This window comes from Rutilus rutilus (assembly GCF_951802725.1).
Source record: "Rutilus rutilus genome assembly, chromosome: 21".
NCBI lineage: Eukaryota > Metazoa > Chordata > Actinopteri > Cypriniformes > Leuciscidae > Rutilus > Rutilus rutilus.
Genome location: NC_140226.1, coordinates 31364547 through 31376614, shown reverse-complemented (window position 1 = coordinate 31376614; position 12068 = coordinate 31364547). Strand labels below are relative to the sequence as shown.

The following is a 12068-nucleotide window of genomic DNA, read 5'->3' as shown; positions in this document are numbered from 1 at the left end:
CACTTTGTCGCAGCAAATTGCTGTCAGTGTGAATGGCCCTACGAGTCATGACTTGAATTACCAATTTAGCGACAATCTGTAGACCCCCATGGCCTGTATAGTTTGTTTGTAAAACTGCACATTATTTATTTAATTTTTTTTCAGACTTTTCTTTCACTATGCTCTGTACCTAAAGCGAAGCTCAGTCCAAGATCATCTGCTACTGTTGATTTATACAAACAGTTGGGCCAGGCCAGTGGGCTAAACATTTATTACGGTGACATTTTACTGGTTGGTAAATGAAAGGAAAATATCACAAATACTTTCCTGGCTTTTAAAATGTGATTTGTGCACAACAATTGATCTTGTATTGGTCTAAGAGTCGAAACAGCAGCCATCCCTGCAATGATATTTGACAGCAAGAGCATTGTGAGGTTATGTGGCTGGTGACGTTCTCAAGCTGAATTGTTTGTTCCACTTTGTTGAGTTATGGTGAAGATATAGCTTCTTATTAATTTTGGATGGACAGAAAAAAAAAAAAAGTACACAAATACCTCCATCATTATTAGATTATATCACTTTAATGGAGCTCTTGGATGTCTTTGATTTACGCCACTCATGTCACTTACGACCGGCTAACAGCAAGGGTCAGATTATTGTCCTTGTCGTGTATTATATGATGCAGTTCCTAATAAAGTTAACAGTCAATTGGCCCACTTCTATTGATCTGGTTTGTTAAAATGGTTGCACTTACACTTGGCCACATAAATGTGTCTCTGCAAAACTAACATAAATCTTCAATTTCCGCGCTAAATGCAAAATCAATGGACTTCATGTGAACAAAAGCAACAGATATGAGCTGCATTTTATTTATCATCAGCTAATTTCTAGATCAAAGATCACAATTAGAGAGAAAGCGGCATCAGCACTGGTAGGATAACTCACTACTTTTAATGAAGATGATTGTGTTTTGAGCGCCACTTGCGACAGTTTCGGCTTTTTGAAGAGATACTCCGCTACTAATCTGCTGCGATGTGTATGCATTGCAGTAGTGATGTCATGGCTATAACATGTCATATAGCCAATAACAAGCTCTCACATGTTCATGTTTTAACATTTTGGGAGAAGTGAAATTTACATATGTGGTTTTATAAACCAGATGCATTCACACTTGTCCAGTTTCATTTGGAAAGTGCATGTATTTATGCCTAGTTTATTTTTTATAAATCCCGAAATTGCGTACACACACTACAAACATTTCAATGCCTTTTGAAATACACACAATGCACTTTTTAAATGTGTACATAATTGTGTTAAGAAACATAGTCATGAAAGTGTGCTCTCTTTAAGGACACTTAAGTGGTCTATTATTATCATAATATCATAATGTCAGTGAAAAAAAAAATACTTTTAAGATTTGCAGTACACTACAAATGCACATTCAACACAGTTAAGCACACTTATTTTTCACAAGGAATATTCTGATGAAGTCTGCTCTGGCTTCTGGCCTTCTTCATCATCAACAATTATCATAATTTCCATGACATCATCTGCACGAAACTTTACTATGCGTTTAATGGATCTTCTTAAAGGGGTGGTTGATTATGATTTCACTTTTTTTAACTTTAGTTAGTGTGTAATGTTGCTGTTTGAGCATTAACAACATCTGCAAAGTTATGACACTCAAAGTTCAAAGCAAAGGTAGATATTTTCTTTGACAGAAATCGCTTTTTAAGGACTACAACAAACGGCTGGTAGGGACTACAATGAGCTTCTTCATGGGTTATTGACATCACTAACCCTAAAATTTACATAAACCCCGCCCCCGGGAACACGATTTATAGATTACATGATTTATCAATGACTAGAAGATAGTTAAATCCACACCAGTAACATAAATTCATCAAATAACTATTCAGAAATTTCCTGTTGCATTCTACATGTTGTCACTTCTTGAGTCTCCATCTTTGTCTGACTCCTGTTTGAACATAAAAGGCTAAAAGTTTTTTGAAATTTTCAGTGTGTGTCTGTGTAAGGTACACACAAGCTCTTGAAGCTCCGCCCTCTGTGCCGGGAGCAGCAGCTCATTTGCATTTAAATGGACACACAAAAACGACACGTTTTTGCTCACACTCAAAAAGTGACAATTTTAACACGCTATAAAAAAATGTTGAGCTAAAACTTTAGAAACACACTCTGGGGACATCAGAGACTTTTTTACATCTTGTGATTTGATTTTCTTAATCAAATCAACATTGTCAAAGGATTCTCTTGACTACCCGTCCCCTGAGAAAGTTCGAAGAAGCCTCCTTTGAGCCCTTGAGCACACGTCCCTCAGCACACGATAGTCTTACTAGAGAACCACTAAGCGTCATCCCCACTGGACTTTTCCTGGGATTCGCATTCTCACTGCTCACCCGCTCACAGCACAGCTCATTTCACTCACTCAGTCTCGCGGGCCTGAATGATTGATGGTTGGGGGAAAGACTTGGCGCACCTTCATGGTCCATCCCAGGCTGTAAAGCAGCAAGCATCACCATGTTAGACCCTGACAGCTGCACAGCTTAATGGGGAAGGATATAGACTGGGGAACAGGAGGCTACTGGTCCAAGCCCCTATGGGTTCCAGTTGCTATAATAAATGAATGAGTAGATGCAGCCTGTTTTCTTGAATGGCTGATGACAAAATAAAAATGCCACGAGGGAAATTGAGTTGTTTGGGCACATGTTCTCCCTATATACTCAGAAATCAATATTCATGCAGTCATCTTTTAGAATTTCATTTGCGTGGTTAATAGAGGGACCACATGTTGGCGAGATGATTGATAATCTAATAATAATAATAATTGAATAACATAATAATTGATAATCTGAGACGTTTGGCCACTATTTAAAGGATTAATTAAATAAAATGAAATCAACTACTAGTTATAATAATACTTGATATTTTAAGCTGTATCAAAAAAACAGTATCACACATACATCCACAACCCATTTAACTTCTGCAATCTGATGTCTGATGGAAGATACAAAAACAAAGAATGTGGGACAGAATCAGAAATTGGAAAATGATCATTATGTACCATTTTCAGTAATTGTTTCAATTTAATGACTCTAAAAATGTTGTGTGGTGTTTGTGACCATCAAGTAAAACGTATCCTTACATCTATATACACTCACCTAAAGGATTATTAGGAACACCATACTAATACTGTGTTTGACCCCCTTTCGCCTTCAGAACTGCCTTAATTCTACGTGGCATTGATTCAACAAGGTGCTGAAAGCATTCTTTAGAAATGTTGGCCCATATTGATAGGATAGCATCTTGCAGTTGATGGAGATTTGTGGGATGCACATCCAGGGCACGAAGCTCCCGTTCCACCACATCCCAAAGATGCTCTATTGGGTTGAGATCTGGTGACTGTGAGGGCTATTTTAGTACAGTGAACTCATTGTCATGTTCAAGAAACCAATTTGAAATGATTCGAGCTTTGTGACATGGTGCATTATCCTGCTGGAAGTAGCCATCAGAGGATGGGTACATGGTGGTCATAAAGGGATGGACATGGTCAGAAACAATGCTCAGGTAGGCCGTGGCATTTAAACGATGCCCAACTGGCACTAAGGGGCCTAAAGTGTGCCAAGAAAACATCCCCCACACCATTACACCACCACCACCAGCCTGCACAGTGGTAACAAGGCATGATGGATCCATGTTCTCATTCTGTTTACGCCAAATTCTGACTCTACCATCTGAATGTCTCAACAGAAATCGAGACTCATCAGACCAGGCAACATTTTTCCAGTCTTCAACTGTCCAATTTTGGTGAGCTCGTGCAAATTGTAGCCTCTTTTTCCTATTTGTAGTGGAGATGAGTGGTACCCGGTGGGGTCTTCTGCTGTTGTAGCCCATCCACCTCAAGGTTGTGCATGTTGTGGCTTCACAAATGCTTTGCTGCATACCTTGGTTGTAACGAGTGGTTATTTCAGTCAAAGTTGCTCTTCTATCAGCTTGAATCAGTCGGCCCATTCTCCTCTGACCTCTATCATCAACAAGGCATTTTCGCCCACAGGACTGCCGCATACTGGATGTTTTTCCCTTTTCACACCATTCTTTGTAAACCCTAGAAATGGTTGTGCGTGACAATCCCAGTAACTGAGCAGATTGTGGAATACTCAGACCGGCCCGTCTGGCACCAACAACCATGCCACGCTCAAAATTGCTTAAATCACCTTTCTTTCCCATTCTGACATTCAGTTTGGAGTTCAGGAGATTGTCTTGACCAGGACCACACCCCTAAATGCATTGAAGCAACTGCCATGTGATTGGTTGATTAGATAATTGCATTAATGAGAAATTGAACAGGTGTTCCTAATAATCCTTTAGGTGAGTGTGTGTATATATATATATATATATATATACAGTATATATATATATATATATATATATATATTAGGGCTGTCAAAGTTAGCGCGTTAATAACGCGTTAACGCAAAATCATATTAACGGCACTATTTTTTTTTTACGCTCGATTAACGCAGCGCGTATTTTCTGTTTGACCCGTGGCCCAAAACCTAGTTGGAGAAATGGAGATACACAGTGTTGCCAACTTAGCGACTTAGCGATTTAGCGATTTTTCCCTTCAACAAAGCGCCCAAACCTTATTTCGTTTCTGAGAATCTACCGGTACCCGCCGGTACTCTCCCAGCGCACGCGCGCAGCGCGCGCCTCTCTCTCTCTCTCTCTCTCTCTCTCTCTCTCTCTCTCTCTCTCTGCGTCTCGCGCTGGAGAGAGGAGCAGCGCTTTAATTCAGTTAAACACAGATATGATGTTGCTTCTCTAATTTTACATGCAAGTATAGCCGAAATCGCAAAACAGATATTGTGTTTATCTTATGTGTATTTGATTTAATCAGACGACGGCTTGATTATCAGGATGTTTGTGCAGATTAACATCTTGGAAGGGAGAGCTGGTTATGTCTTAATGGGTAGCGTTTCAGTCACCATTTCATATTCATTCCGTTGTTTGACAACAGAAACAGTAAAATATACCAATGAAAACAGTTTTATTGAGAATTTAGCTTCATCAAAATGGGTACAGAGAGAGACAAACTATAATGTAGCCTAATAATAAATAATAAATGTACATTTAGCATTTTCAGAAGAGCTGCCCTGTCATGCAAAAATCTAAACATGTTTGTGTTAATTGCTCAGTGCAAAGAAAGAGAAGTAATGGGAACCTGGTATTTCTTTGTTCTTTCTACATGTGTCTATAGACATGAACAAGTTCTTTAAAAAACATCTATGACCTTTGAAACATGTCTCGTCTTCATGCTCTATGTTGACTATGGTTTCAATAATAAACATACATTTGCATAAAGCATCCATATTTATCCATGCCCACGTTGATTAGAGTATTACAAACTTGAAAAGTATTCATTTAAGGTACATTTAGAACAAATAAAAAAATGTGCGATTAATCACGAGTTAACTCATGACAATCATGCGATTAATTGATTAAAAATTTTAATCGATTGACAGCCCTAATATATATATATATATATATATATTTGTATATATGTGTGTGTGTGTGTGTGTGTGTGTGACAGTACACATAATAATAGTATTAAATAAAGGTTTTAAAGTCCCCCTGTGGTGAAAATCAAGTTTTTATTGTTGTTTATATGTCTATGTGGTGTTTTTAATATGCTTTAAGTCAACACCATTGTCTTTGGTTCATTGCAGTTTTAAGCAGAAAATACTCAGTTTCTCCTTAAAACTACAGTGAACCAAAGACAGTCTCAAAAACACGGTTTGAAATCACTGGTGTTTCTGACGTCACAGACTACCTTGTAACCAATCAGATCCACGTGTGACTGTCAACAAGTGGATCTCTGAGCTGCTGTGAGTGAGTGGAGGCGGGGCTAATTTGCATATCCATAGAACCGTGTATACTACATGAGGCAAGGGTGTAGAGTTACATTCAAGCTAGTTTAAGGCATGAAGTATTCTTCTCAAAAGAGGTCAAATTTATCTGATATTATACTTTGATTTGTTTGGTTATGTAACATGTGAGCAGGGATGAGGTAGAGAATCCAAATCCAAGCACAAACAGAGAACATAAACACAGATAATCCAAGAAAAAGCATAATCCACAGAGAGCAGGCAGAATAACAATGACAGGAACACCACATACATGAGCAACGACTGATAAAACAACAACTGAAGCACAGAGGTTTACATAGACAGGGTAACAAGGGGCTGATGAGGGACAGGTGTTGGTGATTTGATGTCATGGGAACTAATGAAGGTAACTATGGCAACAACAAGGAACAAGACAAACCAGGAACCAAACACAGGAAGTGAACAGAAACAATTGGAACTAAGAATACAATTCAACATAAAACTCCTTACAAAACATAAGATACAGAACAGGGATCGTGACAGGTTACTACTTCAGTGCTTATTGATATTTAAAAAAAAACTTTTGTTTTCCAGAGTCATGTGATGTGACAAACAAACATTTTTAAGTTATGTTAAAATATTTATTTGGTTACACTTAAGGTGATGTACTTACATTGTACTTACTCAAATAAGTACTGAATAATACTAATTAACTAAATGTACTTACTATGAGTTACAGTTAGGGTTTTGTTTAGGGTTGGTTACTTGTTTACTTGTAATTATGTATAATTTGCTGTTATTACTATAGTAAGTACATGTATTAACTACACTGTAAAACTATATATATATATATATATATATATATATATATGATCCATCAGTTATGACAACATGTTTTTACATTGCTTTAACTCATCCAAATACAGTAAGTTAAGTTATACAAGATTCACCAATTTTTTAAAAGCCAGTTTAATGTAATTCAAGTTGAAATGACATAAACATCCAAGTTGATTGTACTTAAAAATTTAAGGCAGCAACTTTTTTTTCACAGTGTCACTTTAAAATAAACTCTTTTTTAGGTTTTTATTTTAAGAATTTTTATTTTGTTTTGATTAGGCTTTTTTTTCCCTATTCTTTGTGATATTACGCTCATCAGAAGAGTGTAATCATGTCATAATATATGAATAGCTTAATACGGGGCAATTTTGATTTCATGTTTATCGCTGGTATTTTAAATGGTATCACTGTGTTACTCTCAATAATGTTAGCTTAATCAAATTTTTATCAAAAAAGGGATACGTGACCCATAATCTTTGCAACCTTTAAACTAAATTAGTGCATTTGAACTAGTTAATTATAAGCATCTTATATAAGTGATGGTAAAAAGAATCGACCCAGGGACACTTTCTCTGAAGTCATATGACTCACAGCGAGAGACGATGGGAAATTGAACACCTTCACTTTGCACTCACAGTGAGGCACTGCAGTGGCCGTTCACTACTGTTCCTCAAGAAAGGGGGAAAAAGGGAGAGGATAACTCAAATGGATATATAATATAAATGGACCTCTGCAAAACTGGGCTCAGCCTGCTAGACACATTTTTATGATAGTGGTGTAATCAAAATCAGGTTTCGCTGGAGGGAGCAAAAAGCAGCTAACTCAGACAGCAACAAACAGGGAGTGAGTTAACGTTTTATGATTGGATGATCTACACCTCCGCATTGTCTCGAGTCTGAGGCGATGGCAGCGCTCATTGTAGCTCTGCTGAGATAAGGTGACAGAGCTTTTGAAAGCAAATATGTGCACCGTGAGCAGTGTGCATGCAACAAAAAAATATCTATTTTCACTGCCATATCACGCACCGCTATTAATATTACTTGCTCATACCTTGAACAAACCAATAACTGCATTACATTTAGCCACATACCAGAACCCATTCAGGAGAGATGCGCTAGTACTTTCTTTTTCTTTTATTTCTTTGGTGTGTTTATTTAATAGAGATAATGCACATTAATGAACAACCGTATAAAAATACTAATTTGAACATGCCGGATTAATATAGCTAATTTACATCCATTTTGCCTGCAATCATGACAGGTAGTGATGGATGCCCCCTTTTTTTTTGTATTCCTTTTAATATTTGATGGTATCATTTCAGCTACTAAAGACAATATTTACAAGTCATGATCAAAGGCAAATCACACAGATAATTAATGCTTAATTCTATATTTCTTTCTTTTTTTGAGAACATAATCAATCTGTAGGCTTATCTGTGAATGCATATATTGTACTCACTAAACCATTAAACTGATTCTCTGACAGCGACCCTGAAGCAGCCGTTTTTCTTTTTTTAGAAATACTAGTTTAACAGGGCAACGCTCAACACCACAACCACGCACAACACTTCAGTAACTAATTTGAATTCTTCATGCAAACAACCACCCACAACTTAGAGCTTTTTCAACCACTCACACTTTCTTCAAAAAACATAAAAATGTTTTTGTCTTATTTTGTCTTCTGTTAATTCTAGATCATTTAGCAAAGCTTATATGCCAGAAATAGAGCAAAAAGGGTCACCGTTACAGCTCTTTTGATTACAGCAATTACTTCATTTCATTAAGGGAAATTTCAAGCCTTATCAACCACATCTCTCTTGCACACACGCACGTATACACACACACACACACACACTGGGGTGGCAGGTAATTCGAGCTCTAGTGGCAGGTGCTTCAGGAAGGCAAGCTACGCTGTAAAGCATGTCAATCTGCTAATATCTATTATGGCAAGCGAAGGTGGATTAGAGCTGGAGAGAGAGGGCATTTAGCAGCAAGAACAGAGGAACACAGCGTGCCTCAGGAAGAGAACAGCCTATCTAACGTAGTGACCCCCAGAGGGATTTGTTTGGGGGAAAAGAAGGGAAAAAAAAATCTGGGCTACCGAGCTACACAACCCTGAAACAATTAGAGATCTGTCTGCCTCTGAATTTGCATGACAAGCAGCGTTCTGTTCCCTGCGGTCAGACATGGGCAATTTCCCCGCCAGTTATTGAATCAGGAAGCACAGAGCAGAAAAAAAGAGAAAATTAAAACAGGGAGAAAGAGGAAAAATTCAACTTGCTGCCGTTGATCTAAAAAGCTAAATGTTGTAGTTCAAATGAGGAAGTAGCACGAGGCAGTTGCTGTCCTTATATAGGTTGAGTGTTAAGAAAAAAATACATGCAATACGCTTGTACAAAGATTTGCAGTGAGGCAATCGCATTGCTTCTGGGCACCAAACTTGCATTACAATTTTCTACCTTTGATTGAAAGGTTTGCAAAATTATTTGGGTTAAAAAATGATGTGACTTTTTTTGTATTTCGAAACTCAGACACATTTGCATTGCAATTTTCTGCCCTGCAATCACTTGCAATATTTTATATTGACTTGATGAGGTTTTACAGACACTAAACAGAGCACAGTCTCATTTTGAGTTCTGCCTTCTGAAAATCAAAAGGCAATAAACCATTTTCTCTTTTGATCATATTAATATTAAAGCAGAAGATCAAAAATAAATAAAAAATAAAACAATCACATAACCTGTCATTCTTTGATATTAAGTACTTTTTGGGCCAAGTTCCTGGATTAACATATGTAGTTGATCCTTTAGTCCTAACCCTATCCCTACCCCTACCCCTACCCATAACCTAACCCTTAAAATCAGAGGTGGGTTAGGTGAATAACACTGATGTGGAAGCACCTAAACCTGATTGTAAGACATAAACCGTAAACTTGTCGATCAAATCTGATTGGTTGATTAGAATGTTGCTCCAGGATCAACAAAGCTGTTTATCCAGGAACATGTTGTACTTGGTTAAATCATGTTCACCACCAATGGGTAGTGTATATGACAGTGAAAAAACAAAACTTAGACCAAAGAGTAGGCTTGTTTTTATAATAGATTTTGGACTGTGGAGTACAAATCTAAGTTTTCAAAGACACCAGATCACAGAAAAACGTTCCAAAGTCTACTAGCATTAAAAAAAAATAAAAAACACGATGTACTTTCAGAATCTGAAACATTTCTAAGAGATAAAACACTCACTTATGGTGCAGTTGGTGGTGAAGCGGGGGTCATAGGTCGCTGTCTCCATTTCTCCGGGCTGGTTGTAGCTGGAAGAAATCCTGAAGGGTTTGCTCCGAGCTCCCAAGCTGAGGTGTACCACTGCCCAGCTGAAAAGAAGAGAGAGAACCAGCAAGATCAGCAGCAGAACCCAGCAGCAGGGCTGATGCAGTGCCCGCACTGGGCTGTAGGAGGTCATGGTGGCCTCTGGGAGACCGTCCCCAGTTTGGGCCAGTTCAAAAGTCTCTGGAGATCTTACAGAGGGAGACGTCTGGCCGTCTGACACCAAACCAGACCCCTCTGCCATTTTAGGGTCATCCTCTGCTGCCGTATCGCACATTCCCTAAATCTTCCAGATATCCACGCTGCTTATGGAAGCTCTCTGCCAGTTGAAATCAACGGGCAGGTACGTGTTTATGTGTGTATTGTACAGATGCTGTCTCCACTAGATGCTACCTGTGGAAGAATGCACGGATGCGCAGTTGCTCTGTGGGTTTGTGCGTTTTTAACCAAACTACCTCTCATAAGGAAGTCAATGACCTAGCTAATTTTATTAAGCAAATTGCTTAGATTTCAATTTGCCAGTGGCCTGTGACCAATGATTTTAGTCTCCTCCCTCTCTCTTCTCCCTCTCCTGTGCTTTTCTTTCTCCCAGACCTGTAACCTGTCTGTTGTGTTGTTGTTTCGCATCTCACTGTGGGATTTGCATTGACGTCTGATTCGCTCCAACAGCAGGAGTCGAGACCCATGACTAAGTGTGTGGTGATCCTCTAAACAAACACGCAGACAGCTAGCAATCATAGGGAAATGAAGACAGACAGATCTCTGACAGAAATAATGCACTCGGATACACTTGAGTTAAGATTATTGTTCCACATTTGAGTTTCCAACAATCCAGTGCTTGTATGACTGATTTCACATCATTAAAGTCAATGCGAATTGCCGTTTTAAACCACATTTACTTTCACAATGTCATTTTGATGTGAAACAGGATATTTAATAAAAAAAAAAAAAAAAAAAAAAAAAAGAAATTGAATGTGAGATGTGTTATAAATCATGCTTAAAGTTTAATAACCTACATTTACTTCCATTATATGCATACATTGTATGCAAATTGTATTTGTTGTAGTGTCCATTCACCATAGAGAGGTTTACCCATAACGATTTCCACTTCTGAGAACCCTGGATATGTGAAAAGAGTCCATTGGTATTATCCAGTAGCCAAAGTTTCAGTCTATTCAAGGTTTCAAAGTTTTCAAGTCTGTTTTTCTCTGTAGAAAAATTATTAGCTCACAATAGGACCACAATAAGATGCAAAATTGTCTATTCAAGTTGACTTCAAGTGCTGCTTTGTCCTCTGAGGCACAGCATTAGAAGCAGGCCCGGCTCCAGCCTTCAGATGCAAGGTGCGCCAATTGACATTCCTGGTGCTGGAATGTTTAAACATTATTACATTTTTTTCCCCTTCACAGATTTTGTAACTTTATTTTTAGGCAAAAGGAGCAGGTCTTAAAAAATATACAGTATATATAAACAAACAGAGCTCAACGCTAAGGAGTTTACTGGTTATACTTGCCCTGCCAAAATGTTCACTGGCCCCACCACAAACAAACAGACAAACAATAAATAAAAATAAATACTTGAATAAATGGTATTTTAAGAAATAATGTTAAATAAAGACAAGTAGTCAGTAATAAGAAAAAATGAACAAATTACAAGTAATAGCACAAATAAATACAATATAATAAATATATAAAAAAAAATGACATAAACTGATCTCAGGTATGTCTAACAGTATTCCTGTATGAAATATTAATAATTAAATGCATAATAATCCTTATTAAAGCTAAAGAAGTTATTCAGTCAAGAGCAGATTTGAGTTTTTCTTTTTCTTTTGTCCTTGAACATTAATGACACAAGACAGCAGGTATATTAAGCTCCTGTCACTTTAAGACCAAATGCATAGATCTGACACACATCAGATTTTCTCCCAACTGTTTACATGCATTAATACTTTTTATTTTAACTCAGATAAGACTGTGCTTACGCAGATACTTGCCAAAATGGGCGTTTTTAAGTAATTTTGT

The 12068-nt window shown here is 37.7% G+C and overlaps 1 protein-coding gene across 1 annotated transcript in view; it reads right to left on the bottom strand.

Annotated features, from left to right (window-relative positions):
• The window catches only part of alk (ALK receptor tyrosine kinase), a 394553-nt gene that overhangs the window by 70527 nt on the left and 311958 nt on the right, over positions 1-12068 (bottom strand). The window contains exon 5 of the mRNA XM_084393327.1: positions 9964-10091. Within this exon, the coding sequence (XP_084249453.1) occupies positions 9964-10091 (128 nt within the window). The remainder of the gene's footprint in view (positions 1-9963; positions 10092-12068) is intronic.